At 36.5% G+C, this 26,271-nt stretch overlaps 5 protein-coding genes across 5 annotated transcripts; 4 read left to right on the plus strand and 1 right to left on the minus strand.

Annotated features, from left to right (window-relative positions):
- CBG10261 lies at positions 1-6,788 on the plus strand (the record flags this gene model as incomplete). The annotated part of the gene is made up of 4 exons (XM_002631937.1): positions 1-254; positions 5,564-6,385; positions 6,574-6,648; positions 6,698-6,788. The coding sequence occupies 4 exons, from the start codon at positions 1-3 to the stop codon at positions 6,786-6,788; spliced, it is 1,242 nt and encodes a 413-aa protein (XP_002631983.1).
- Positions 6,789-10,023: 3,235 nt separating this feature from the next.
- On the plus strand, positions 10,024-10,636 carry CBG10263 (the record flags this gene model as incomplete). The annotated part of the gene is made up of 4 exons (XM_002631938.1): positions 10,024-10,169; positions 10,219-10,324; positions 10,420-10,517; positions 10,567-10,636. 4 exons carry the CDS (start codon positions 10,024-10,026, stop codon positions 10,634-10,636), a joined length of 420 nt encoding a protein of 139 aa, XP_002631984.1.
- Positions 10,637-12,725: 2,089 nt separating this feature from the next.
- CBG10264 lies at positions 12,726-14,238 on the plus strand (the record flags this gene model as incomplete). The annotated part of the gene is made up of 4 exons (XM_002631939.1): positions 12,726-12,824; positions 12,872-13,216; positions 13,568-13,931; positions 13,988-14,238. 4 exons carry the CDS (start codon positions 12,726-12,728, stop codon positions 14,236-14,238), a joined length of 1,059 nt encoding a protein of 352 aa, XP_002631985.1.
- A 146-nt stretch (positions 14,239-14,384) lies between these two features.
- Positions 14,385-17,061, minus strand: CBG10265 (the record flags this gene model as incomplete). Its single annotated transcript, XM_002631940.1, has 4 exons — positions 14,385-14,501; positions 14,589-14,897; positions 15,023-15,367; positions 16,915-17,061. 4 exons carry the CDS (start codon positions 17,059-17,061, stop codon positions 14,385-14,387), a joined length of 918 nt encoding a protein of 305 aa, XP_002631986.1.
- A 2,888-nt stretch (positions 17,062-19,949) lies between these two features.
- CBG10266 lies at positions 19,950-25,571 on the plus strand (the record flags this gene model as incomplete). The annotated part of the gene is made up of 8 exons (XM_002631941.1): positions 19,950-20,096; positions 21,090-21,464; positions 21,754-22,074; positions 22,126-22,223; positions 23,731-23,884; positions 24,440-24,826; positions 24,880-25,194; positions 25,449-25,571. The coding sequence occupies 8 exons, from the start codon at positions 19,950-19,952 to the stop codon at positions 25,569-25,571; spliced, it is 1,920 nt and encodes a 639-aa protein (XP_002631987.1).
- Between the last annotated feature and the right edge of the window lie 700 nt (positions 25,572-26,271).

Raw genomic sequence — 26,271 nt, forward strand, 5'->3', positions numbered from 1 at the left:
ATGGATCTCATCAATTCCGATTACGGAATCAAAAGTAAACTGATCAGGCTTGTGAACAAACGCGGGATGGTCACGGAGGGAGAGATGGTTGAATTGAAGCAAATGGCGTTCGAAATGGTGTCGACAATGAGTGAAAGCGAGCTGGAGGAATTCAAAATCAAAATCACGGAAAAAATCGAAGTCGCTGACAATGTGTTGAAGACAATGGAGGAAACAGGAGGAATGTTGCCGGTCTACCTGGACGTGGAGAACACGTACAACTTTCTGGGGGAGCGACACTGAAGATCGAAGAAAATGCAAGGAGTGGCGGCGTTAGTGATAATCTTGGACCCAATCAACAAGAAAGTACTACTTTGGCGACTTCATAAAACATCTGAGCTTGATACCGTGAGAGATAGACTGAAAGAATTGAGTCTCTACCGGAACATATTGACCTGGGGCGAAGAATCCATTTTGGAAAGGATCCAGAATAAGAAAAACATCCAACTAGAGAAGTTCGGAAAGTTGGTCTCCCTGAAGTCGGCGGCCGAGGAAGCAGGCATGTACTCAAGCTCGAGACGATGAGTAACTGGACCAATGAGATTCTCCGTCAAGATCAGATACGCCGCGTTGGACTGTTTGGCGATGGTTCGGATTGTTGAGCATTTCAAGATTCCAGTTTCAGGAGGTAAGATTTTTACTAGAACTATTACTATTTTCGGAAACCAATGCACGATAAGAGCGGATACCTCATTAAATTTTTCTTGGAGGCACAAGAGTAAACTATCGTATCTTTCCAGCCTATTTTAAATTTTTTTTCTCTTTTCTCAATTATTGACAATTTTCATCATTTATGACTTTCTATTCAATGTTCATCGAGGAAAAAAAGTTATTGTCGAAAAATTATTATACAATTTCATCTAATAGAAACCCATGGGCTTCTGCGCTTCAATTAGAGGTGGGCTTCTATAAGAGTGTGGGCTCCTATTCTTCAATGGTTTATTTTCAAAAAAAATATTATACAAAAATTCAGAAATTAGAAAATTCGGAAGATAAGACTTCTGAAATTTAGAGTTTCGTAGAACTCCAAATCTTCATTCTGCAATTCTGAATTTCAAAGTTTCGAATTTAGGAAATTCTGAGATTACAGGATCTCAACGTTCAAAATTCAGGAATTCTGAAGTTCCGAAAAAAAAAGAAATTTAAAAAATCTTAAATTCCGAGATTTAGAAAATAGGAGTTTCAGAAATTGAAAAATTATCGGGTTCTAAAATCACAGTTTCAAAAATTCCGGAATTTGGAATTACCTTATTTTCTTTAATGGAAACCCATCGGCTTCAATTTTTCGAAGCGCCTCGCGGGGTGGGCTTCTATTAGAGGTGAGGTTCAAATAGAGAGTGCTTCTATTAGAGGAAATACGGTATCCGCTCTCAACTTGCATTGATTTCGGACAACAGCACGAGTAGTACCATAGAGTTTCCATTTTCAGACCTCACAAAACAGAAGCCATCTTTGGATTTCACCTGTCTCTAGTTTCTTCTTCTTTGGACACCTCAATTTTCGAACTTCCTTTTTTTTTTTTTGAAACCTTACCATACCGTTTCCTCTCAGTGTGTCTATTTTTTCTTACGCTTTTTCATTTTCCTACAATCTCTTGCTCTTTTTTGAATTGATTTTATTTCATATTGAAACCTCTCATATCGGTTTTTCCATAATTTTTTTCTAAAGTAATTCTTTTTTTCATTAATTTTCATAATTTTTTTCTTCATCACCTTCCATCTTTCCTTCTTATCTTTCTGAAATTTTTTTGTTATTCTCCGTTTAAAACTGTAGAAATCAAATTTTCCTATTCATTTTTTTAATCGTCATAGCAAATTTCTTTGTCGTTTTCCTCCTTTTTTCTTATTTCAGCTTGCTTCTTCTCATGACCACAAACCTTAATTTCATTTATCTTAATTTTTCTGCTTTCATACTCCATTAAAATTAGAACAAAGAAGTTCAAGGAAACATTTTTTGACTAAATAAAACTCTTTTTGAAATAATTACAATGAAATTTGTAAATGAAGTTCATTCATTGTATGTAAATGAAGCTTCCAGAAAGACTGACTAGAGAAGAAGGGGCCATTGCCAAGGAGAGACGCGTTGCGTTTTAGCATTATTTTTTCCATGTGGTTACTGTAACCACACATCTCATGCGGGTGAAATGTTTCAACTTTGTTGTAGTTCTAGTTTAAAATTTTTGTCTCAAAAAATAAAATTCCAAAAGAATATAGAAGTCCGAAGACAAATTAGATGTCCCAAAAAAAAAGCTCCAAAAAACAATCCGAAGTTTCGTAAAAATGAAGATATCTCAAGAAAAAATAGAATGTTATTCTTTCTGTCTCTCACTCACTATTTTTCTGTGAGTCGTTCGAAAAGTACGTTTTTCAAACAAAAATAAAGATTGATGCTCCCAAGACACGAAGGGGAATCAACGGAGATAATGAGAAATCGGCGGACACAGAGAGAAATCTTACTGAAGAAGCAGAGGATGTTAAGAAAAAGACCACTGATACGTTATGTGGCACCCATACTACTCACCTAGCTCTTTCAACTGTTAGATCTATGATATTAGCTTTTTTCTGAAAATTGTCGAATTTTAAAAAAATTTACATGTTTTCCATTTTACAGAATTACTGTTTACAGGATATTATTTTCAAAATTACCAGATTTTGAAATTCTAAGATGTAGAGTTTTCAAGCTTTTGAGATTTTAAGATTTTTATAAAATGGTTCTGTATCTTCTTTGATTACTCTTCTATTCTCCAAATACTCTTTCGGTACCCCTGGAGGGTCCTTCTATCACAATTAAAAGGGGTTCTTCTATTTTTCCGGCCATTTTCCGAAATATTTTATCGAAAAATTCGGTGAATTCTCGATTAAATTTCATGAAAGTGCATTCACCAAAAGTTTTTGAGCAAAAGAAAGTATTTTAACAAAGTTCTATGAAATTTTGAAAAATTCAGTTCCGAACAACAAATTTTGAAAGGGTCCCTTCTGTGAAAGGTAATACAGGTTTTACAGTGTATCAGACTTCGAAAGTCATTCAGACTTTGAAAAGACGAAGAAAAATCAAGAAAAACTCAAAAAACGTTTGATGATAGAGTTGAAAATGTACTTTTGTGATGAGTTTCTGTAGGAAAATAGCGCCGAACAATAAAGTAAAATGGCCATCAAATAGAGTTTTTACGGCATTTTAAATTGACTGTAGGATAAAGTTTTTGATCTTAAGACTCTACACTAACGAACGAAAAAAATGTCGGCCATTGGATTTTTCAGTAGAGTCATCTTCGAAGTCGAAAAAAAAATATTCTGAAATTCAAATAGTTCTATTTTCTTTATTGAATACTCTTCTGTCCTTCGAGCACTTTCTTTTTTAGGACAGATGGAAATCTTACTGAAGAAGCTGAGGATGTTAGGAACGGGCCCACAGATACGTCATGTGACACATAAACTACTCTCCTAGTTTTTTTTCAGTTATTCATTGTACGGTATAAGTTTTTTTCAAGAATTTAGGATTCCTATATACAGAGATTTCAAACTTTTCGGATTCTAAGATTTAGGGATTCAGAGATATCAAGATTTTGAGGTTCTAAAATTTAGATATTTCAAGCTTGTAAGGTTTAAAAATGTTTAGATTTTTAAAACACATTCTCTGTAAAACTCAACATCCGCCCTATTGTTCACTCTACAGAAAAATTCAATTTGTTTCAGTGGTTTGATTTTATAATCAGTAAAACATTGATATGATAATTAGTTGGACCCATGCGGTACTGTCAACGCGAACACAGAATTCGGTCAAAAAATATATTTTTTTTTGAGGATATAAAAATAGTTATGTATCTTCTTTGAATACTCTTCTATTTTCCAAACACTCGTTTTTTGAATAGCCGTTTTTTTTATTCTTACCATTTCATGTTAGCAAAGCAGTGATATTTCCGATCGAAAAAATTGTGTTTTTTTTTCTTTGAATACTCTTCTGTTTGTCAAGTACTCGCTTTTTATGAATGATCTTTTTTTTGAGTTCTCTTCTTTTTCGAATGCTCACCTATTTATGGGTCAAAAGAAGGAGCACGCCAAAAAGACTTTGCCGCCCCATACATTTTGAATACAATAAAAAGATGACACTCTTCGGAAAGAGACCACAGATAAGTTATGTGGCACCCATACTACTCTCTTAGCGTTTTCAATTGTTAGATCTATGATAGTGGCTGTTTTCTAAAGATTGTCGATTTTGGAAAAATGTTGTATATTTTCCATTTTTCATGTTTAAAAATTTTAAGGATTTAAAAATCGCAGAGTTAGAGATTTCAAGATTACTAGATTTTGAGATTCTAAAATTTAGAGTTTTCATGCTTTTGAGATTCTAAGATTTAAAGATTTCAAACTTTGCGGATTATTAGATTCAAAAATTCAAAAATTCTTTTCTGTAAAACTCAACATCCGCCCTGTCCACTCTACAGAAAAATTCAATTTGTTTCAACGCATAGATTTCACAATTAGTAAAACAGTGATGTTTTAATTAGTTGATCCGATCCAGTACTGTCAACGCAGTGATCGTTTCGATCGAAAAAATAAATTTTGGACCCGCACGGCACTGACAACACGATCACTGATTTTGGTAAAAAAATGATTTTGTTTTTTTTCGAGGAGTTGATAGTATCGTTTTTCTTTGAATACTATTTTATTCTTCCAATACTCTCTTTTTTGAATAAAATTTCTCTTTCGAGTAATTTTTTTTGAATACTTTCCATTTTATGTTTGCTTTTCCTGACTCAGAAAGACAGACACGTCAAAAAGACTTTCCCACCACCGTGCCTTTTGAAAACGTGGAAGAGATGACGCTCTTCTAAATGGTTTCATACATATTCAAAATTTTCCTACAATATAGATAATTTTCCTTGTTTTCTTCAAATTTTTATAGCTCAGTACCGGACAAAAATTTTCGAGATTTTTGGTGTTTCTGTAACTTCAAAATCAGACGAGCTTCACATTTTTTGATATTTTTCGAAGCATACATTTTAGAATTCAAAAAATCAATTTCAAATAATCTTCAAATTGGATTTGAATGAAATATTTAGCTCCAACACGATTACCGTAAAAACTCTATTAGAAAGTCTTTTTTGTAACTTTGGAACCAAATGAGCTAGGATCTGAAAATTGTTCTGATATCAGCTTTTGGATTTTTCAGTAGAGTCATCTTTGAAGTCGTGAAAAACATTCTGAAATTCAATAATTTGTCTAAAGATTTCATATATTTTCCCCCTAAAAATATCAAAATAGGTTATCTTTCTCCGTGGTACTGTAGCTTGTCTGGTTTCAAAGTTACAAAAAAAACAAAACATGTTTTTGTCCGTTACTATATCAGTCTATTATCCGATGTTTCGGTAATTAGTGGAACACTGATGTTATAATTAGTTGGCCCCACCCGGTACTCTCAACGCAATGACCGTTTTGGTCGAAAAAAGAATTTTTTCTTCTGTCATCCAAGTACTCCTTTTTAGTAAGAACCATTATTTTTCCTCACTATACCTTGATCCTTCCAGTTGTACGCTCATTCATCATCCGGAAATGATAGTTGAAAGAAGTGTGCTTGAGATCCATGAGCAGATCTTCAAAGAACTTAATGGATATCTGAAAAAAGGAAAAAACATGTCGGCTGCGTGTTTGATCAGCATGATATTGTATGCTGTGCAGTTTGGAGGTATTGAAGAGGCATTGGGAGGACTCTTCAAAGCATTGGTGGTGCGGAATTGTATGGAGGCCCCCTCAAAATTGGTTAGAGCGGTGATCGCTTTGATCGCAATGAAAAACGACGGCGGAATAGTTTTTAAACGAACTCGGAAGATGGTGAAGGATGGTTTGAAGGAATTGCCGAATCTCTACGCTTACAAAGAATTTGCGCCAACTCCTTCAAACGTTTGGATCGACAAAGCTAACTTTGACATAAGAGTTCGCGATACTTATGAGGATGGAAAAAGATGTCTAGGAAACTATTTTTGGAAAACTTTGTTCACAAAACCGATATACGTGGATACTGAAAACGCATATAAAGTTATACCACATGGCTCGAAAACAGCGCTGGTGACGTTCTGTGATGCGGACATGAAGACCGTTCTACTTTGGAGAATCCACAAGCACACACGGAAAGAGGTGGAAAACATGAAAAAGTTGATGATTGAACTTTCGAAGATTCGAAAATTTGCGGCATTCGGGAAGGAAGAGTTTTTTGATCCCATCCCACTAGCTGATTTCGCGAGCGGTGGAACTTCATTAAAGTCACTCGCAATGTCACATGGAATTGAAATCTCGAAGACAGAGACGATGAGCGACTGGACCGCGGAAGAACTGAGGGATGATCAAATGCAGTATGCAGCATTTGATGCCGTGGTGCTACACTTACTCCACCAAAGAGTAGACCCAATTTCATCCGAGGAAGTGTCTCAAAGACGAATGATGAAGAGACGAAGAAGAAAAAAAAAAAAGTTCTCCTTCTAAAATGTAAGTTTTTGAATACTCCTGTTGAAATTCAAGAATAAAAAAATAATTTTCTCAGGTATCGTTCACTCCATCGCATCTGTATCCTCATCCTTTTCCAACGCCATCTTCTCAACCGCTACATGTTCGACCGGTGAGATGATTTCGTTATTATATAAAAAACTGTAGTAATTTTTTTCTAGTTATTGGACACAGTGGCGCCTCCGTCCCTATGTTCATCCCTGCATTTCGTCATCAACTTCTCAATGGTGGCATATCTCAAATGTGAGATAATCTCTTTATTTTCTTCTCCACCCGCTCCCTCCCTCTATCTCCCATACACACTTTCTCTCTCTCTCTCTCTCTCTCTCTCTCTCTCTCTCTCTCTCTCTCTCTCTCACTCTCTCTTTTTTCTCCATCCCTCTATCTCTCTTTCCCCATCCCTCTATTTACAAGTAAATTTTTTTTTCTTTTCAAACTTTTATTAACAATGTTTATATTTGAAAACTTTTTCAAATGTCTTAATCCCTCGGAGGAATAGACAACACGCCTGGGATCATTGCAAAGACCGTCCTGTTACGGGCTGGATAGGCGTAGACAGTGCCGCGGCAGACTGGGAATTGAAGATGATGGTGCAGATCAGAGATGAGCGGAAGAGATTTACGGAAATTTACGGAAGACGGTTTATCTTCGAAATGAAAAATGCTACCAAACAGCTGTCAACAGACAAAAGTAGATCTCAATAAGAACTATCGATTGGTATAAAAATTGTTTCAAAATTTCGTTGGATTATTTAAATAGAGTCTTTCTTCCGTCTTCCGTCTTCCGTGTGCCAGACGGAAGACGGAACACGGAAGAAACGCCATATCTCAACTCCCCATCACTATTATGGGATAACTTTTATACCAATAAATAACTCTCATTGAGATCTACATTTTGTCCGTTCAAAACTTTTTGGTAGCATTTTTCATTTTGAAAATAAACCGTCTTCCGTAAATTTCCGTAAATCTCTTCCGCTCATCTCTGCTCGAGACACACAAGGTGTAGTGATTTGGAGACCCAGAGAACTCCCTTTGTTTGAACTCGCCTGTAAGGAACAGTCATCAGTGGTAGAACGAAGACAAACTAAACTTTTTTGTAATATTAGTAATTGCTGTGAACATTTATGTAACACAAGGAGACCGTTGTCAAAGAAAAAAAATTGAAAATTTTCGTATTTCCAGATGTTTGTTGAGAAAATATAATTTACATATTCAGGAATTCAGAATTAATGATAGCAATGAGAAAAATGCAAGAATTTTTATGATTATAAATTTTTGAAAACCCCTTACCAAAAATATTAACAAGGGAACCATGTTTAGCCGTCATCTCAGAATTTTTTTCTAAATTTGCTCATTTATAGCTTCGAATACGGGCTTTCTCGTAGTGTTATTATCTGCACAAATTTCTGGAATTCGAGAAAATTCCATCTGAAAATATGCTGTTTTTCTCTCTCTCCTCCTTCCTTTCCACTTTCTCTCCTTTCCTCTATGCATTCTCCACAATGGAAAAAGCGAGCAGCGGTGGCCGAGTGGATAGTGGGGTTGCATAGGAATCACAAATTTGGGGTTCGATTCCGTCATTGTCAATTTAATTTTTCCTTTTTTCTTTGATGTTGGAAGAATGCTTTGCATTTTTTGAAAATCAAATTATGTTTGAAAAAGAAAATCAAAATTATGTTTGAAAATTATGTCAGTCGAAACCTCCCGATTTTATCATATTGGTTGTGGAACAGTGATGAATCTGTCAAGAAGTATGTAAATCTATGATTTCACAAGATTTGAGTGCTATTGGGTGATTTTCGAAGGACTACGATTCATAGAAGTTTCGGAAGAAATCACTAATTTTGGATTTCAAAATGAATATAGACTACAGAATCTTGTGAAAAGACTTATTTTATCATTTTTTAGGCGTTTAGAAGCCATTTCAGCATATTGAAAAATTTTCGAAAAAATGTAAAATTTGCAAAAGGGGGGGGGGGGTACACATGGCAAGCTTTTTTCAAAAAAAGTTTTTTTTTGAAAAAATGAGAAAACTGTCAGATTATAGAGAAACTTTTAAAATTACGATTTACACCCAAAAAATGCCGAAAAACTCTCGTTAACCCTTTCAAAAACTCACTCCAAAAGTGAGAAATTAGTACTGAAATCACTTAAACTGCCCATTACTCGACTTCTAGAAATTTGTGCAGAAAACCAAATACACCACAAAAAAGGTCGTATTCGAAACTATAAATGAGCAAATTTAGAAAAAATTCTGAGATGACGGCTAAACATGGTTCCCTTGTAAGGTATTCTGGTGACTTAAAATGCTTGCGATTTCGGAAAATGGAAAATATATAGTTGCTTTTCATTCTTGTTCACAATTTAAAAACATTGCCTAATTCACCTACAAAAACCTCAAAAAACTCAAAAAAAAAGCTTATAGAACAGCAGCCCAGACTGGGCCTGTCTCCGAGTTCTCGCAAAGTGCCTTTTCTTTTTTACCGGTTACCTGAAGGTATGTGACGATATGTATATCAAAATCTAAATTTCAGGATTTCACTAGTTGACTAACGACACACTCAAGAAGCCTTCTATCTGCCGTTTTCAAGAGACACACACACTTTCATATGTCAAGTCGACCGACACACGGAAGCTACAGTAACCAAATTTTGGAAACGGTCTTCATCGAATTGAAATCTAAAATTCTTTGCGCATCGCCAAACGAGCAGCACTAAACATCTCTTATAACTTTCCGGGTTTTCTTAACTCCAGAGAAAAGCAGGTTTATCTGATCAACTCTGTCTCTCTACCATGTTTCTCGTTTTGTTTCTTTTGTGTATCTGTAATTTGAGCAAATGGGGTGATGAATCCAGCTTCACATCTGAATGGAAGGAACACCCAGAAGTATTTGAGTCTAAAATAACCGTAATCAGAAAATGGAGACATGATGATGTTCGTATTCTAACCACTAAATGTTCGATCACTGAAAATGTCGCAATCTTCTCACCATTATTCGAGGAATTTGATTTTTGTTCCCCAAAAGGAGCCGCATGGAACTTATATCATTATCAGAGCATGAAACTCGGGATGTCAGAGGTCCATGTTTTACTCCTTCAGGTTTTTCTTGTTCTAAAAATAGTATAGTTTTCCTTCCCACTTCATTTGCATCTAAAAAGGTTTTCGCGTAGCCATCTCATAAATCAAAAGTCGTACCAAACCTTCTCACTCCGTCCCGTTTCTTCGGAGTAGATCTATATTCAAATGAGGTAACCGCACCAGTCAGTTTTATCTAAGAGCTTCTATCTTTTTTCCCAATTTCCGGAAGGCGCCTTTTGCTTTCTCCATCAATCACGCTACGGCTTTCTATTTTCGAACCTTCTCGATCCTTTTTTCGGGAGTGGAGCTGTTTTTTTTGTGGTAGAGCTCGAGATTTGGCCCAAGCCACGCCCACTTTGGGACCTTTGACAGACCACGGATTTGCCAATTCAGTCCGTTTTCCAGTGAAAATGAAGTTGGTCTCTCTTCTCCCGATTCTCTTCTTGATTGGAGGAATTGCTGCGAAGACCAATTTCAAGGCCAACGGTACATTCACCTGTGACTACAACGCATGGTGCTTCTTTGTCACTCTTTGGGAAGAGGACATCACTGAATCGTAAGTTGATTTTTTCCTGTCCGAACTCTTTCACATCTACAATTTTCAGTTGGAACGATGTAATCGACAGAATGGGAACCAAATGCGTATTCGGACGGCACTCCTGGGACTACAAGCTTGATGGAAATGAGTACGAGGATGGGCCTTTCGGAGACGTGAGTTCACAACAGTTGATCGAATCATGTTTCAGTTTTAGAATCACAAAAAAATATATCTATTTTTTATTTTAGTCACGATTAATGTATTACAGAAATTCTACGAAGTCTTTCTCTCCGTGCGCCACAACTGCACGAGCTATGGGATTCGTGAAGTGAGAAGTGACACTACATACGAAAGTGTTGATACTGTGTAAGCTTATTCTGTAAATAATGGAACTTCTAAAATTGAAATATTTCAGTGTTTCCTATATCACCTGGGACAAAGATTTGACTGGAGATACAGGAACACCATATAAGGAATTCGTCTGATGCGTCTCCGTATCAGCCTCCCGATTCAATCCAACTTCTCAATTTTCTTGATCCTCAAACAATTTCTTTTCTAACTTTATTTTTCCTTCATTTCGGCTCGCAACTTCTTTTCTGCAACCCTTCCCTAGCATTTAGATTAGATTGATTTTAGATTTTTTGCGAGCCCCGTCCCTTCTCCATTCAAAAGTTGTTCTCGAAATGGTGTTAACTTCTGAATAAAAATGCTCTGTTGAAAGATTTCAAAAAACACATTGAAAAAAAGTGGGAAATTTCAGAAAAATTCAGAAAAATTTCAGGTTTCAGAAAAATAAAAATCAACTAGTTGGAAAGGATGATGGCTCGATTTCGACCCTGAAAAAAAACCGGAAAATCGAAAAAAGAAATATGTTCAATTTTTGTTTGAAATTCCGGGTTGAAGTGATAATTGTTCAAAAGCAAAACGCACCGTAAACACTCTAATAGAAGGTTAGAAGGTCTGACGTTCAACTTTCAGCCCATATATCTCTGTTTCTGTAAAATATATCAACAAGTGGTTAACTGACAAATTGTTTATTATAATATCAGCAAAATTTTATCAAATGACCGTTTTCTGATATTTTTCACAGGAAACGAGATGCATAAGCACGAAGTTGACGGGTTGGGTGGCGTTCTAACAAAGTGTTTACAATGTTTTCGAAGTTCCTTCAGTTTTTGAGATTTTTAGGAGGGTCTCAGAACATTTTTGGATTTTTATATCCAATACAATTTTTCTTATTTAAAATTGTACTTTTAGATCTCAAAAAATTTCTGGCAAATTTTTTTTTCGTAATTGACCAAAAAAAATTAAAATATTTTCTGTATCAAAAATTTTCCGCTCAACATTGCTCCCTTTGTTTGAACTCGGCAGAAAAGAACAGTCATCAGTGGCAGGACAGAGACAAACTAAAACTTTTTTAATGTTAATAATCGCTGTAAAAATTTTTGTAACAAAAAGAGACCGTTTGTTGAGAAAATATAACGTATGTAAATATGGAATTCAAAAATTGATAACGTCATCAGGTAGGTCCTCAGAATATCTTAAAGTTGGCGAGTCGGCGGATAGCCACGTGGACTCGACAACAAAATTCTAATAAAACGGGTGTCAGATGAATTCACACTTCAGATCGTCACTGACCTGTTATTGACATGATTTTAAGAGGCCATGAAAGAATATTGCCCTGGGCATATTCCCCTGGAATTCTCAAAGGGTAAGTTGTTGGATATTTGTGAATTACAATATTTTATAACCAGTTGGACCTCTCTTACTAAGCTTCGTTTCCCTTAGAATTTGTATAGAACTTGTTTTTTTTAAATCAACCAAATTTCTCAAATTTGTTAGTTTCGTAGATTTATACTTAATTATTTGTAAGCAACACAAAAATTGGGTCAAAAATGCTTGGTAAAGTTTTATGAAATTCCACCATGTCGCGCATAATTTAAAAAAATTGATTCTCAACTTTAGAGCGTCATTATAAACTCAAAACAAAGAATAGCATAGACTTGAAGCGCTCTTTAGCTCAAAATACATACTACACACGATTGTAGGCGTCCCAAGTCTCTTTGACTTATGTTAGACACAAGCTTTCCATAGTAAGAAGTAGAAGATTAATTAGGTTTTTAAAAACATGAATCAGGACAAAGTATACGATGATCGAAATTCTGTCTAAGCAGAGATTAGTTTTAGGATTTTTCAATTTTTTTTACATTTTTCACATTTTTTACACATCCCCCACTCCCATTCATTTTCAGCTCTGAGAACAACACAGAATGTACTCGTTCCCATTAACTTAGTTCAGATTAAGCAATCTTAAGTTTTAGACCTTGATCTGACCATTTTCTGTTTTCTGATATAAAATGGGAGATCTATGTGGTTTGTGTCAAGAAAACACAACTTGTGTCAAGAAAACAAAATAGATATTCTCACGGTCTAATTGGGATTAAGGGGGAAAAGAAGTGATAATCCTTTGGAAACCGTGGATGATTCAAAGTGTTACTGCCGCGCCATAGATCTACACACTTTTTTTTGTTATATATTAGTCCATTCTCAAATGGCTCAAGTATTTTGTCTGCCATGGAGCCCGATTGTGCTCCTGGAACTGCAGCAATTTTCTTATTTTCTAGTAGACCATGTGTAGTGTGTGGAAAAGAAGCTTATCATAATAACTTTGGAGTGAGTTTTTTACTTAAAATTTTCATTTTTTAAATGCATGGTTTCAGGCGCTCACCTGTGACGCTTGCAAAATGTTCTTCCGTCGAGCAATTTTATTAGGAAAAGAATACTCTTGCAACCCTGCAGACGGATTTCTCAAGTCTACTGGAATGCATGTCAAATGCTGCTCATGTCGCCTCAAGAAGTGCCTCGAAGTGGGAATGAATCCTCAAAGATTAGCAAAGTTAAAAGTGGAGATTGACGCTAAAACCCGCAAATTAGGAACCACAATGAAAGAACTTTTGTGGAGAGACAAGAAGAGACAAGGCAACCTGATGAATTTCTATTCCACCGATAATTTGAACTTGGAAACGATTGTATGGAATCCCAATTTGGTTCGGAAAATGAGACGAGTTAGTAATTACACTTTTTTCTGTTTCTAGTTGATACAAACGTTTAGGAAATAGTTTGATTTCCATGTTTTTCCAAATCCAAAACCTTTTCATCCAAAAATGTTTTAATCTAATCGGTTATTTTGAAAGTTGAAGAAACTTTAGGACTGAAAAAATTTGGATTTTGAAGAAGTTTGGATTTCGGACAAAAAAATTAGATTTTGAAGTTATTTTGGATTTCAAAACTTGAGAACAATCAAAATCCACAATTTTCTGACCGCATCTGAAATACAATTTTTCCAATGAAAAATTTTCTTTAAAAACAAAAATAACCAACTAGAACCCAATTTTTGTTTCAACCAAATCTTCCAGGATCCCAACTACCTGGTTACACCTGATGAGTGGGCATATTTGGCATTATATTCGCACACTGTTTACTTTCTCCAATTCGATTTTGTCAAGCAGCTATCATTCGAAGACAAAATCAAAGTTTTCAAATTCAACATGCTCCCATTAGCATATTTTGCTGGCCTAATGAGAACGAAAAACGAAAAAGGGGATTATATGTATAGCCCTGGTGGCCAGTCTATCTATCCGATTGCACTGCAGAATGAGTATAAGGATAATCATCTTCCTCTGACCACGCTTTGCTCGGAACCGGTCTCCCGTCTCTTGGAACTCGATGTCACTGATGAAGAGTATTGCTTGATGAACATTATATTCTTCTGTAATCCAGGTTAGTGTTTCTCTTTCAAGTTCGCAGGCATTTCTCAATTTTTGGCTACTTTTTAGGACTCCAAGGACTGTCTGAAGCAGGCAGTGAAATTCTCCATACCGAACATCGAAAGTATTTCGCTTTTCTCTTGGAGCATTGCAAACAGAAGCATCCAAAGAGCTTCATTCAGCGGATCACTGACTTGATGTCGTTTCATTCAAAGATAATAAACAATGCATCGGCGATGGAAGGACTATTCTCCCTGTTTCTTGCCAACAAGCCCAATTATAAATTCTATATGTTGATTGAAGACTCATTTCATCTTTGATATCTAATTGTTATTTTAACCTTGTAGTTGATAGAAAAATAAAATTTTTAATGAAGATTATGTAACAAACAAAAGAAAAAAAACAAAAAAATGTCAAAAGGAACTTCGGTATTCGAATGATTTATTGGTTGTTGGAAAGCAATAAATTAATCGAGCAACTCGGTCAGACGGATTTCCGATTCGGCAGATCCTGCAAGTTCCTTGAAACGGCTGCCAATAATTACTTGTATCTCATTGGAAACCGCGTGGATCCCCTTGGAGACCTGCAAAATTTTAATTTGATCAATGAAGATTTTTTCTACGATATCTCTTTCTAAAATGTCTGACAATGTTAATAAAAAACAACTCACAATCGGAAAATGCTCCTGGAAAATAGTGTTGTCCAAATTATCAAAGATTACGAAAGAATTCTCTGATCTCTCAGCAACCGCCAGAACCAGTGCCATTGCTCCTCTCGCTTTTTGTCCTCCCGAGAATTGTTCATGATAAACAAAGCCTCCGTCAGATTGGGACATGATGACTCCGTCTAGTGGGTTTTCTTCTAATTCCATTTTGAGAGAAACATTCGGCTTCTGGCAGATTTGTTGGTAGTTGCGTGTGGCCAGTGCTGAAATCGCTTCGATTGAACGTTTGACGTGGCGAATCCGTTTCTTATTGATCTGGAAAAAAATCAGTTATGCTTTTAAAAAGAAAAGAAAATACTAGCCTTCTCAATTTTTGCCTCCATCTCCTCAATGTTTGTGGTCTTGGCCATTTTCATTGGTTGTTTCATAGCTTGTCTCACGAAATCCTGCTTTTTCGCCTTCTTGATGTCTCTTCCCAACTCCTCACATTCCGCTTTCAAAGCCGAAACTTTTGGATTAAGAGATTCGAGAAGATTTAGAACCTCTTTTGGGTTCTCAATCATGTTGATCCAAGAATCCAAGTAGACTACATGCTCGACGGTGAGCTTGACGCCGATCTGTTTGAGTTCTTCGGAATATTCCGTGAATTCAACTTTGTCCTCGTTGAAGAAGTATTTGGAATTTCCACCAGATCTCAATCGACGAAAAGAGAAGTTTCCTCCGTTGTTGTCTTGGAAGGTGAGAGTCACATCTCCGAGTGGGTCATTGACAGAAGAATTTTCGTCCTATAAAAATAAAAATATCTTTATATTTTTTTCATAATTTTTGCTTTTCACTTTGTTTTGTTTATTAACCCGGTTTGTTCAAAATAAACTGTTGTTCTGACCTTCTTGTTGATCTTCTCCTCTTTTTTTTAAAGGACTAAGTTCTCCGGATATTTTAGCAAGCAATTTGGACACCCAACCGTTATTTTTGTAGTATTGATCCATCATTAGAAAGCCGGCTATGAGGGTGAAAATTTTAGGGGAAAAATAACATCCTAACGGCACGTGATTAGCATGTGAGCAATTTCATCGAGCATACGAGTAGAAGAATGTAAAGCACGTAATGTAGCTGTGGAGATTGAGGAAGGACAAGAAGGTCAACCAGAAGAGCTAAGAGACAGTCAAGGATATTAGCAAATAGAATCACTAAGATAATGATGACACCATCAAAGCGGGATGGTAAAATAGAAGGATAAGGGGGTGGCAGATGAGTTGGTCAAGAAGTGGAATGTGAAGCTGGTCAATCCATGACGATGGCTCCAGTATACTTGCGAAAATTGTTGAAGGCCCTGCCCGCAAGGCCCGGATGGGTATTTTTTGGTAAAAATTTATCAAAAAAAAATTTTTTTTTGATAAATTTTTGAGAATTTTTTAACAGAAATGTTTTTGGGAAAAAAACAGTTATTTGCTTCCAAAAAAGCATTTTTTTTCGTCCGATCTTACCTCCGGAAAAATGTCAGAAAAAAATTATTTTTCAAAATTTTGTTTAACCTTTCACAAATTCAATATTTACAATTTAGCTTGAAATTAGATCATAAAAACAACTTTTTCCAAAAAAAAACAAGCTTTTTTGCTTAAAAATCGAAGCTGGCACCAACTGTCCGGGCCTTCCGGGCCTTCCGTGCCGGGCCGGGCATTGACAAACTTTTTCAAGGCCCGGCCCGGCCCGTCGCAAGTATGGGCTCCAGGGAAGGAAGAGTTATAGTTGTAATTTGGTGTAGTTAATGAGAGTGAGTAGTTGGCCCCTGGCAAGAATCCTCCAACTCCATATAAAGGCTCCGAGTACTCAAGGTACGACACTTCCTATCCCTCTCCAAGCGCGCACATACTAAACAACACAAAGAAGGACCCCCTAACTTTCAACGTTGAGCGAGTTTTTCTCGGATTCTGTCGAAGATATATAAAAGTTGTCAACTGAAAAATTGTTTAACATTTCATCGAAAATATTTTGTCAATTAAAAAATTTTTGATAGTTTCCATAAGAATTGAAATAACTGAACTCAAATGTGGCGGACTGGTGACTTTTTCTAAACAGGTTTTACAATAATTGAGCCGAGAATAAATTCGATCAAAAAAGTTACTTTGTATACAATTCCAATAAATTAAACTTGTTTTTCTGGAAGGCCCTCGTTTTCAAAGGACCTCTTCACTTCCAGAGGACCTTCATTTTGGGATTGAAACGAAAAATCTATAATTTCCCTACCAATTTCCAACTATTTCGAATTTTAAAAATTTTCATTTGATTCTCAAAGATTCGTGCCTGAATTCCAAAACGAAAAAATTCTTACCGACAATGCAAATTTGATAGCTGAGAACAAGGTGGTCTTTCCAGTGGAATTTCCACCACGAACGGCATTAAACTTCGGCGAGAACTGGAAGGTCTTTCTGGTAAGTTTCCAGTATTTTTCGACACGAACAGCAGTGAGGATAGACATTGCTAACTGAAATAATTACTCGTGAAACAAATGGACAAGCTGAGGGCAGAGAGATGCACGAGTAAAAATTGCAGATCAAATATATATTCTAAAAATCAATGTGTTAGTTGTTTTGCTTTTGGATAGTAAAACAAGAAAAGAGAACGAAAAGAAAACAGAAAACTACAAAAATCCAGTGAAAAGAGCACTACATGAAGATGAGAGAGTTATTAAAGAGAAGAAACTGTTGAATAATACCAAGGAAGAGAAAAACGATTAGGGTTGCAGGTAATAAAACATTATTGGGGATTGCAGGTGAAAGGGGATTACTGAGTATGTTCCATTGATTAATGAATCAAAATAGGGTAACCCACCTGGGCAGGAGAACATTGGGATCCCTTTTGGGACGAAGTGATTTTTGGCCTTGAGGGAAAACACAGCGTTTGTAAAATGTCAAACAAAAACTAGCGTGATGTTTCGCTGAACGAATTTATTCTAGAGAAATCCATTTCTGATTTCCCGTTTTCACTTTAAGGCATCCTGAATTTATAGAGGAGCAGAAACCGTCAAATTTTTTTGACCATCTTTTCAAATGTCGGGATATCAAAAATTCTTGCCAATAATATCCATTCGGAATAAAAATTCCAGGTTTTTTAGTTTGTAAGTATCCCTTGATTTAGAATTGCTGATTTTACTTTTTTGAGATTAGACTCACTCTTTAAAAGCTAAAATAACGATAACTTACGACAATACATCTCGGGGAAGTTTGAAAATACTGAAACAATCCAAAACGAAAGCCAAACGGAAAATAACAAACAAGAACGGTTGAACATTGATCAAATCAAGGTTTTTTGGAGTCATAATTTTGCTGCGTCCTTTTGATGCTCATCCACCAAAAAGATAACCTTTGTCTTCCCACCTCCCTACCAACCTAGTGTGGGACGGTAGGCGGAGGTGTATTCCATTGTTTAGGCCAGGAGAGGTGCCGTAAAACCTGTATTAGAAGGGCCGGCCCTTCTATTGTTTTAAGGTACCTCCGGAGGGCTTTCCTATTACAGGGGCGCTTCCATATTTCCGGGAAGTTTTTTTTCCGAAATTTCGCATCTAGGATTTCAACGAACTTTCGTTCAAATTTCATGAAAATCTGCCAATTTCATCAATTGTTAGCAAGCTTTTCATCGAAAAATAGAGTTTCAGCAAATTTCTATCAAATTGTAAAGTTCCCAAAATATTTTCCGCTGAAAAAGTACGGAAATTTTCTGATTTCAAAACCCATTTTGAAGAGGGCTCCTTTTTTCACAGAAGGCCCTTTTTACGGTGTATTAGAAAATTTTTGGGCGCAATAAAAAATACACTTTTTTCTAACATAACTTGATGAAGAGGAATTCTCAAAATTTCAGATTAAATTAAAAACGGGAAAAAGCCTGAAGTTCTTTTTCAAACGGGCAAATTCGACTATTTTCTGCTGAAATCTTATTTATGACAATTTTTCAGCTAGAGCTACCGTTTCCTGAACTTGGAAATGACAGTAAATTTTATGAAAAAGATTATGTCAAATACTTTTTGAAGATGCAAGATTTCTCGATTAAATATACTGCAAAAACATTCGCCATAAACACTGTGAAAAACCACTGAAGACTTCCACTTTGAGCTTAATTATTCAAATTTCTACCAGTGATATCAAAAATGTGTCAACAGACAAAATATTGGTGGTTTTATGAGAAACATTTCATCAGTTGACAAACTTTTATTATCTCTTATAGCAATTGAGATAATTGAGCTCAAAATGCAAATATAGCATGGTGTTCTAACAAGTGTTTACGGTATTTTGCATGGTACTGGAAGAATTCAGAATTTTCAAAACTTTCTAAAGTTGTGAAAAGTGAGAGAAAAACGGCGAAATCCCAAAAATTGATATATTTTTCAGGTGAAGTACTAAAATTACAGAATATCGTAAGCAAACAAGTAAGCAAACATGAACAGGTTGATTCGAAACTTAAAGAAAAGATTGAGAAAGCATTCAGAAAATTCAAACTTTGGCGGGAAGTTCAAATCACTTTTCTGTACTATGTTTGTTTTACTTGAACGCGTTCAAAAAACATATCCGCGCCGCATATGTTTCTCTCTTTCTTCACACTCTTTCTCCACACTCACTGTCAAGCGAGAGAGAGAGAAAGAGACACAGAGAAAATGGGTATTGTTTCTAATAGATGTTTGTACTATTCAAATTCCTTGACCATCGAATTTGAATTGAAAGACTTTAAGCGGATCTTTCTTTTATCACTTTTCTCAATGTTCAAAAAACGATGAAAATCTTAACTTTTTATTGAAATTTTTTGAGGTTCCAATCAAAGCCAATACGGTTTTCCGCGGCACGCAATAAAAGAGAGACGCAGAGACAACAACAGCTATGTTCTCGTATATCTTTTTTATCATGCTTTTTTATCTTGCGCATTTTGCATAAAAGTGTTCGGTAAACATCATAAGTGATAGTTACTCTCAAATTCACCGATTTTCCGATTTTCCAATTATTTTCGGCTAATTTCGCTCTGCAAATTAGCCTGAGTGAACAATTATACTAACCAGGGAAGGTTGTAATCGGGGGTGGAACTTCGGTATAAGACCTATATCATTCGAAAGCTGAGAATGAACCATTTTCAAAAATGTGTTTTGTTTTTGCTGAAGAGCTACCTGTTTTGAGAAAATCAGGTTCGAAATAAGAGGGACCCCCCCCCCCCCCGATCACAACCTTCCCTAGTAAGGAGACAGAATTCTTTTGTTATATGTAGTAAATAGGTGACTTCTCAGTTATCAAAGCCGTGTGTATTACCGTTTAAATTTGACAGTTCAAATTAATCTTTCTCTCCCAATATTTTCTTACATTTGAGAGACTTTCAGCATCATTCAACATGCCTTATCTTCATTCGATCGACGTCGTCAATTTCAGAGATTTCCGGAACAGAACGTTCCGATTTGCTCCTGGATTGAATGTTATCCACGGAGCGAATGCGAGTGGCAAGTCGAGCCTCATTGCCGCGCTCAATTTCGGACTTACTGTAAGTTGTTTTGGGTATGGCATGAGAAAATGACACTTTCTGCGTGTTTTTTATATCATTTGATATGTTTACTTTGTAAATTGAAATTGAATGAGCTCCATTTGGACAGAATCATTTGTTATTGGGTGGTACCAGGGATGAGAAATCGGAAAATGAGAACTGCTACATATGAGAACTAGACTAATAAGAACTCGTTTTCCGGCTCTAATTTCAGGATCAGGATCCAACCTTTTTGAAAAATATTTTCGAAATGGTCTCGTTCTTCACAATACTTCAAGATTTTCCAAAAAAAAAACCCGTGTTTGCCATGTACTCTCCGAGTTCTTATTCGTACGAGTTTTCATATGTAGCAGTTCTCATTTTCCGAGTTCCCATCCCTGGTACCACCTGTTATTGGATGATTTTAATGTGAAAATTAGAGCGCGACACTTTATTCATGGAGTCATAGCTCTCTTACAACTATTCTGAAGACGAAAACCGTTTTTTTTCAATTTAAGCTCAACATGCTGAATTTTCATGGAAATGGCGATTATATGAAAACATCCAAAAAACTTGAAACAAAAATTGGTGAATGTCAACTTAGGGTATTTTCTCTAACTTTAAGCCACCCAAATTGTCAACTTTAAGCTCAATTATCTCAATTCATGTGACAGATGTCAAAGAGTTGTCAACTTATTAATTATTGACTATATTATCACCAATATTTTAGCAGTTGGCATGTTTTTGATATCTTTCACAGGAATCGAGATAATTGAGGTCAAAGTGTACAGTTCGGGTGGCAGGAAATATGGCAGGGTTAATTTTTTTCCTTGGCTTTAAGTTTACGTGACTGGAGTGTCTATTTCAAATTGTACGATATTCAAATTTCTATTTGTGATCTACTAGACATGGATTTTTGCTGATTTGTGTAGTAATTATGAACTTATAGATAAGAAAAATCGCGAGTTAGCCTCATTATTTTCATAGTGTATTCTGAGTTTTGAAAAATTTCAGGGATCGGATCCAGATGCTCACGGTAACGTCGCCTTGAGTTTCCAAGACGGTGAAACCGTCTTGAATCTTCGAAGAATGAAAAGAAGAAATGGAGAAGAAGCATACAGTATCGATGAGGATGTAGTGCCAAAGAGGGAGTATGAGGAGGAGCTGATGAGAATGGGCATCAACGCCATCCACCTTCCCATCATGATCCACACTGGGCTGGGATGGGAGAGGGTGGACCAGTTCCCGGCGAAAGTGTCGAAGACAATTGAAAAGCTCGAATCAAGAGCAGGAGAAATCTCCACACAGATGAAACTGGTCCGGAGACAGTTGAGAAACTCTCCGAGCTCGAGTCGGCGAGCCAAAGAGCTCAATGACAATTTGGAAGAGGTAAGATTTTCATTACGAATTCAATATACCTCAAACAGTTTAATATAGAATGCCCCCTTAAAACTCTCCAGGTTTATCCCACATTTTCAGTTGGCTTCTTTTTGATATCTTTCACAGGAACCAAGATAAATTGCCTGGAAATGTTTTGATCAGTTCAGTCATCAAGTCTTGATATTATGTAAAATTCATTTTTTTTCGTGTGTTTTGCAACTTGTTTTGGAAATTTTAAACATTTCCAAAAGGAATTATCCTAACAGCAACTTCATTTAAATCATTGAAGACTTTTCAGCTCACCCAAGAACGGAAGGTGCTCTTCGACACTCGCACCCTCCCAAACTTCAACAGAAGGATGCAGGAGTTCTACGGAATGTTGGTGGGAGATCCTGTGCAAGCAGTTGCGCTCCGTTCAGAAGGGAGAAGGACGGGACTGTCCGGTGTGGAGCTCAACATCGACCACGGGCCAAGAGGAAGAGGATTCGTCAGCGAGATGTCGAAGACAGAAAAAACTCGGGCTGCAATGAGTTTTGCTATGGCTCTGTGTGAAGCAACCACCAGTCGGTTGGCTGTCTTCGACGATGTCGACGAAGTCGATCCAAACGGCTTCAGACGGGTGAGTGACTATTGAGAACTATCAAAACAGTGATCATTGGAATCATTTCAGTATATGGATGGGTTGGAAGGCTGCGCCACCCGTCTCCAAGTCCTCGTGACCAGCCGTCATGGTGGATTTGCGAATATGGCTCCAAACAGTATTGTTTTGTAATCAGATGAGGGAGCTCCGTAAACAGAACATCCTTCTCATTTTACCCCAGTTTTTTAATATCATCCTCCTCCTTCTTCTCTCTCGTTTCAACCATTGTTTCCCTTATTTTTTCACGTTTTTTATATTTCTTAACATTCTCTCTTCTGTAAACGTTCTCAGTATCCATATTGCTCAATTCTCATTTCTTCTTTTTTGTACTTTTCTTTCTTTAAGCTCCTCTCCCCTCTTGCTGTACGGTCCCATGACGCATAGAATCCTCTTCCATTCATGACGATGCTTTTCCCCGATCCTTCCTCTTACCTTCGGTTCTCTTCTCATCGGTTCATTTGATCCCGCCACAGGAGAACTTTGATCGTCCTATTTTCTTCCCCGTTTCTTATCCTTTCCCACCATTCTTTTCCCCCTTAACTTTCTACTTTGATGTTATGCCAGCTTCCAAATAAATGATTTGTACTTAGGTTTGAAGCCATACACACGAGAACCTCGCCTGCGAGAATTAAAAAAATTATAATTGTTATAGTACAAAAGAATATTTTCAGCACAAACAGGTAAAAAATTATAAAAGCGAGCGATGAAAAACTGAAATTAGAAAAAAACGAAAATGATAATAGAAGAAGATAAAAGAACTAGGACAGACAAGTGGCGGAAAGTGAAAACATAGAATATGAGAAAGGAAACGTTCTCTTTCATCTTTTTCCCGTCTAGTCGCTAGATCAAATGTCCTCGATCAGTATCGATCTTTAATGCGCTAATATATGAACAGGGGTGATCAATTGAAGTTTAAAGAATAGGTTTTATCAGAGCGATCACAGTCCGAGAAAAACTCTCTATTTCATACATTTTCCCATGCCTCAGTCAGTTATTGTCCTAAAAGTGCATTGGTGCCGCATTCCCACTTCCGACACCTTTCCAATTTCCTACACATAATTATCCTTTTTCCTATTCCCTCATTCAAAAGTACATTTGGAATAGATGGGAAAATTGCCCCTTTCTAATTTGAGGATTAATCTGGAGCCAGTCCGTCTGTCTCTTTTTCTCTCCACCCTCCTACAACGAAGATGCACTTGTTCTTGCGGTTGTTTGCCTATCAAACGCGCTCCAATGACACTGTCAACTTTTGAATTTTAGTTTCAATTTTAAATCTTTTTTCATGCGATTTCATAAGTTTTTTGTAATTATAAATAGGTGTTTTGTTTTTATTTTTATTTTTTGAACAATGGTTAACTGTAAACCACCTGAAAAATTAACGTCACTACCACCAAAACAATCATTTATCAACACTTTTTTATTTTTTTTGTCATGTGTTTCTTTCTGATACATAAAAAGTTTTCTTATCAATGTGAAAAAAAAAACATCTGATCTATCCCATCAAATTTTGAAACGTTGGGAATTTCCGTATTGAATTTTTTTTCCTCATTCTTTGATTTTTCCAACCCTCAATTTTTAACTATTTTTTTCGTTATACATCCAGCGTTTGATCTCACTTCTAATTTTATTTTTCAGAACCGTAATGGTCCACATTCAGTCGGTCTACATCAGGAAATACTTCAGTACGAGTAGGACGCAGTTCGAGTTTACTTCTGGTGTGAATTGTCTTCCTGGGGGCAACTCTTCTGGAAAAACGACTCTCGTAGCGGCTATCAACTTCACTTTGCTGGTAAGAGAGTGTTTTGCAAAACTGGAATCTGAAAATTTAGTAGCCGTCGCTCGTTTTGATTTGAACGGCAGCGCGGTAAATAAGTAATACTTCGAAAAACTTTCATAGGAGGCCACCTCAGACTTGTAACCAGTGCAAAAATGTGTTAAAAATTATTTAAAAAATCTGTTAACTCACATCGGTCTCAAGACACGGGTCAGAAAAAGCGGTCATCAAACTCGTAGACCAGAAGAAATTTTATGATTTTTAAGTGTACTCAAATTTGATCTATTTATTTTGAATCCACGCGTTGATAATGGAGCTCAAAATTTACGTATAGGCCTTCTATTAAAGTGTTCACGGCAAGGTCGGTTTTTTACACAAATACAGATACTAGAGTGAAAACCGGTACTATATTGATTTTTCTGGAAATATACTCACCAAAAACATCACATTTTGTGCTCTTGTCTAATGTCTGATGTTTTGCATCTACAAATTTCGATAGTGAAACTTTTGACTAAATATTCTCAGAAATCTAATATTTTGAAAATTTGAAACTCATCAATTTTATTTCAGGGACCAGAATGTGAACGTTTCACTGACAAACGTGGAGATGTGTTTGTCAGCTTTTTTCTCGGCGATGAGTCTGTGACCTTCCACAGAATCAACGATGAAGAATCTGAAACATACACAGTGGACGGCGTTGAGAAGACTTTCGAAGAATACAAAAAAGACATAGAAGCCATTGGAATGAAATCTCAGCACCTCTCGTTTCTGATCAATTTCGAAAGCTACGAATACTTCGTAGAGGAGAGCAAAAAATTGGCAAATCTTGTGGAACTGATGAATCCAGAATCCGTGACTTTGCTGGAGGAGCGCGAAGAAATTATGGAACGTATGGAGCAATTATCAACAGCCAACGAAAGTGATACAGAAGCTCAATTGAAGCTAAGGCTCGAACAGGTAAGCAAAAAATTCATATCGCATTAAAACTTGCAAAAACTACTTGTTTTCAGATTTCTCGAGAGCGCAAGAATGTTTTTAATGCACTATTGCCAACTCTTTCCACCGAGCTCACAAAAAACTATAAAGATCTCTGTGCAAATAAAGAAGCTTCCTTGACATTGATCTCTCCAAATGCGCAATCTCCGAAGAAAAACCTTCAGTTGATAGCAAAAGATTCACCTTCCGAATTCTTCTTTGAATTCTCTGGGGGACAAAGGACAAAAGCAGCGATGTCAGTGCTTTTCGCACTTATAAAGGAAGCCGGCCTTCCATTCCTTATCATTGACAATATGGAAGACCGGGTTCATTATGAGTCGCTCGAAGAAGTGAGTGTAGATCGTTTGAGATTTATCTCTAGAGTTACAGTACCGATCAATAAGATACACAAAAACGTATTTTTCATCTGGTTTTCGGAGATTTTCAAGAGTCTGGTGCTCGACTGTTAAGTTTCCAAACGCTTCGAAAATTTTGGAGAACGTAGAACAAGCCAATTGAAAAATAGGTTTTTGTCTATCTTATTGACCGATACTGTATGTTAGCACTGAACTTTTAAACATTATTTGAAATAAATTGTTTTCAGTTTGCCAGCGGAGTCCAAAAGGTTGCCCACAGAGCAGGATTGCAATTGATCATCACTTCTCGCCGAACGAAATTCTCTGATCTTATTGGACACCACGTAAAATCGACCGTGTTTCTGTATTAGAATAATTTCTAGCTTTTCTGTATTAGAATAATTTCTAGCTTTTCTTTAAACTTCATTGCCCATGTCATTTGATTTTCATGCCTCTTTTCTGATTGCAATTTCAATTTGCTCGCTAATTCGTTGTATAGCCTTTATCTGACAAGGGAGGTCATTTTAGAAAGGCTTTCAGAATTTTCATATTTTTTGACACGGGTTAGTTGACCCGCTCAGAAAGCTCCTGTCAAAATCTATATATGCACTTTTTTCCAAAAATGCTGAAAATTTTTGTCTGAAGGTTTCCAATTTCTTAACCTTACTTTCCTCCGTTATTTTGCCTCCCGAAAACTTCCGGAAACACAGTTCACATGTACGCACTTACGCATTGTTGTTTTCAGCGGAGAGATTTGCAATCCTATTAGAAAGCTCCGTCGAGTCCGTTCTAAACTAGCCAAAGCTCTCAAAACAAACTCCTCTCCCGAATCTCAACTTGTCTCAAATTTTCGCCGTCGAATCAACTGTCTCTTCCGACACATCAAAAGCTCCAATGCACTCAAAGAGAAACGTATTCTGGAAACTCCCCATTCCATCAAAGCCCGTAATCTCATCTCGAAGCGCATCAAGTCAACAACTACTATTCCTCCCCTCAAGAATGGAAGCCTGCTGGCTATTTCAAATCCTGACAAAGCGTCTCTATTCGCTGAAACCTTCAGATCTAATTTCC

The sequence above is a fragment of the Caenorhabditis briggsae genome (assembly GCF_000004555.2).
Source record: "Caenorhabditis briggsae complete genome, chrX, whole genome shotgun sequence".
NCBI classification, from domain to species: domain Eukaryota; kingdom Metazoa; phylum Nematoda; class Chromadorea; order Rhabditida; family Rhabditidae; genus Caenorhabditis; species Caenorhabditis briggsae.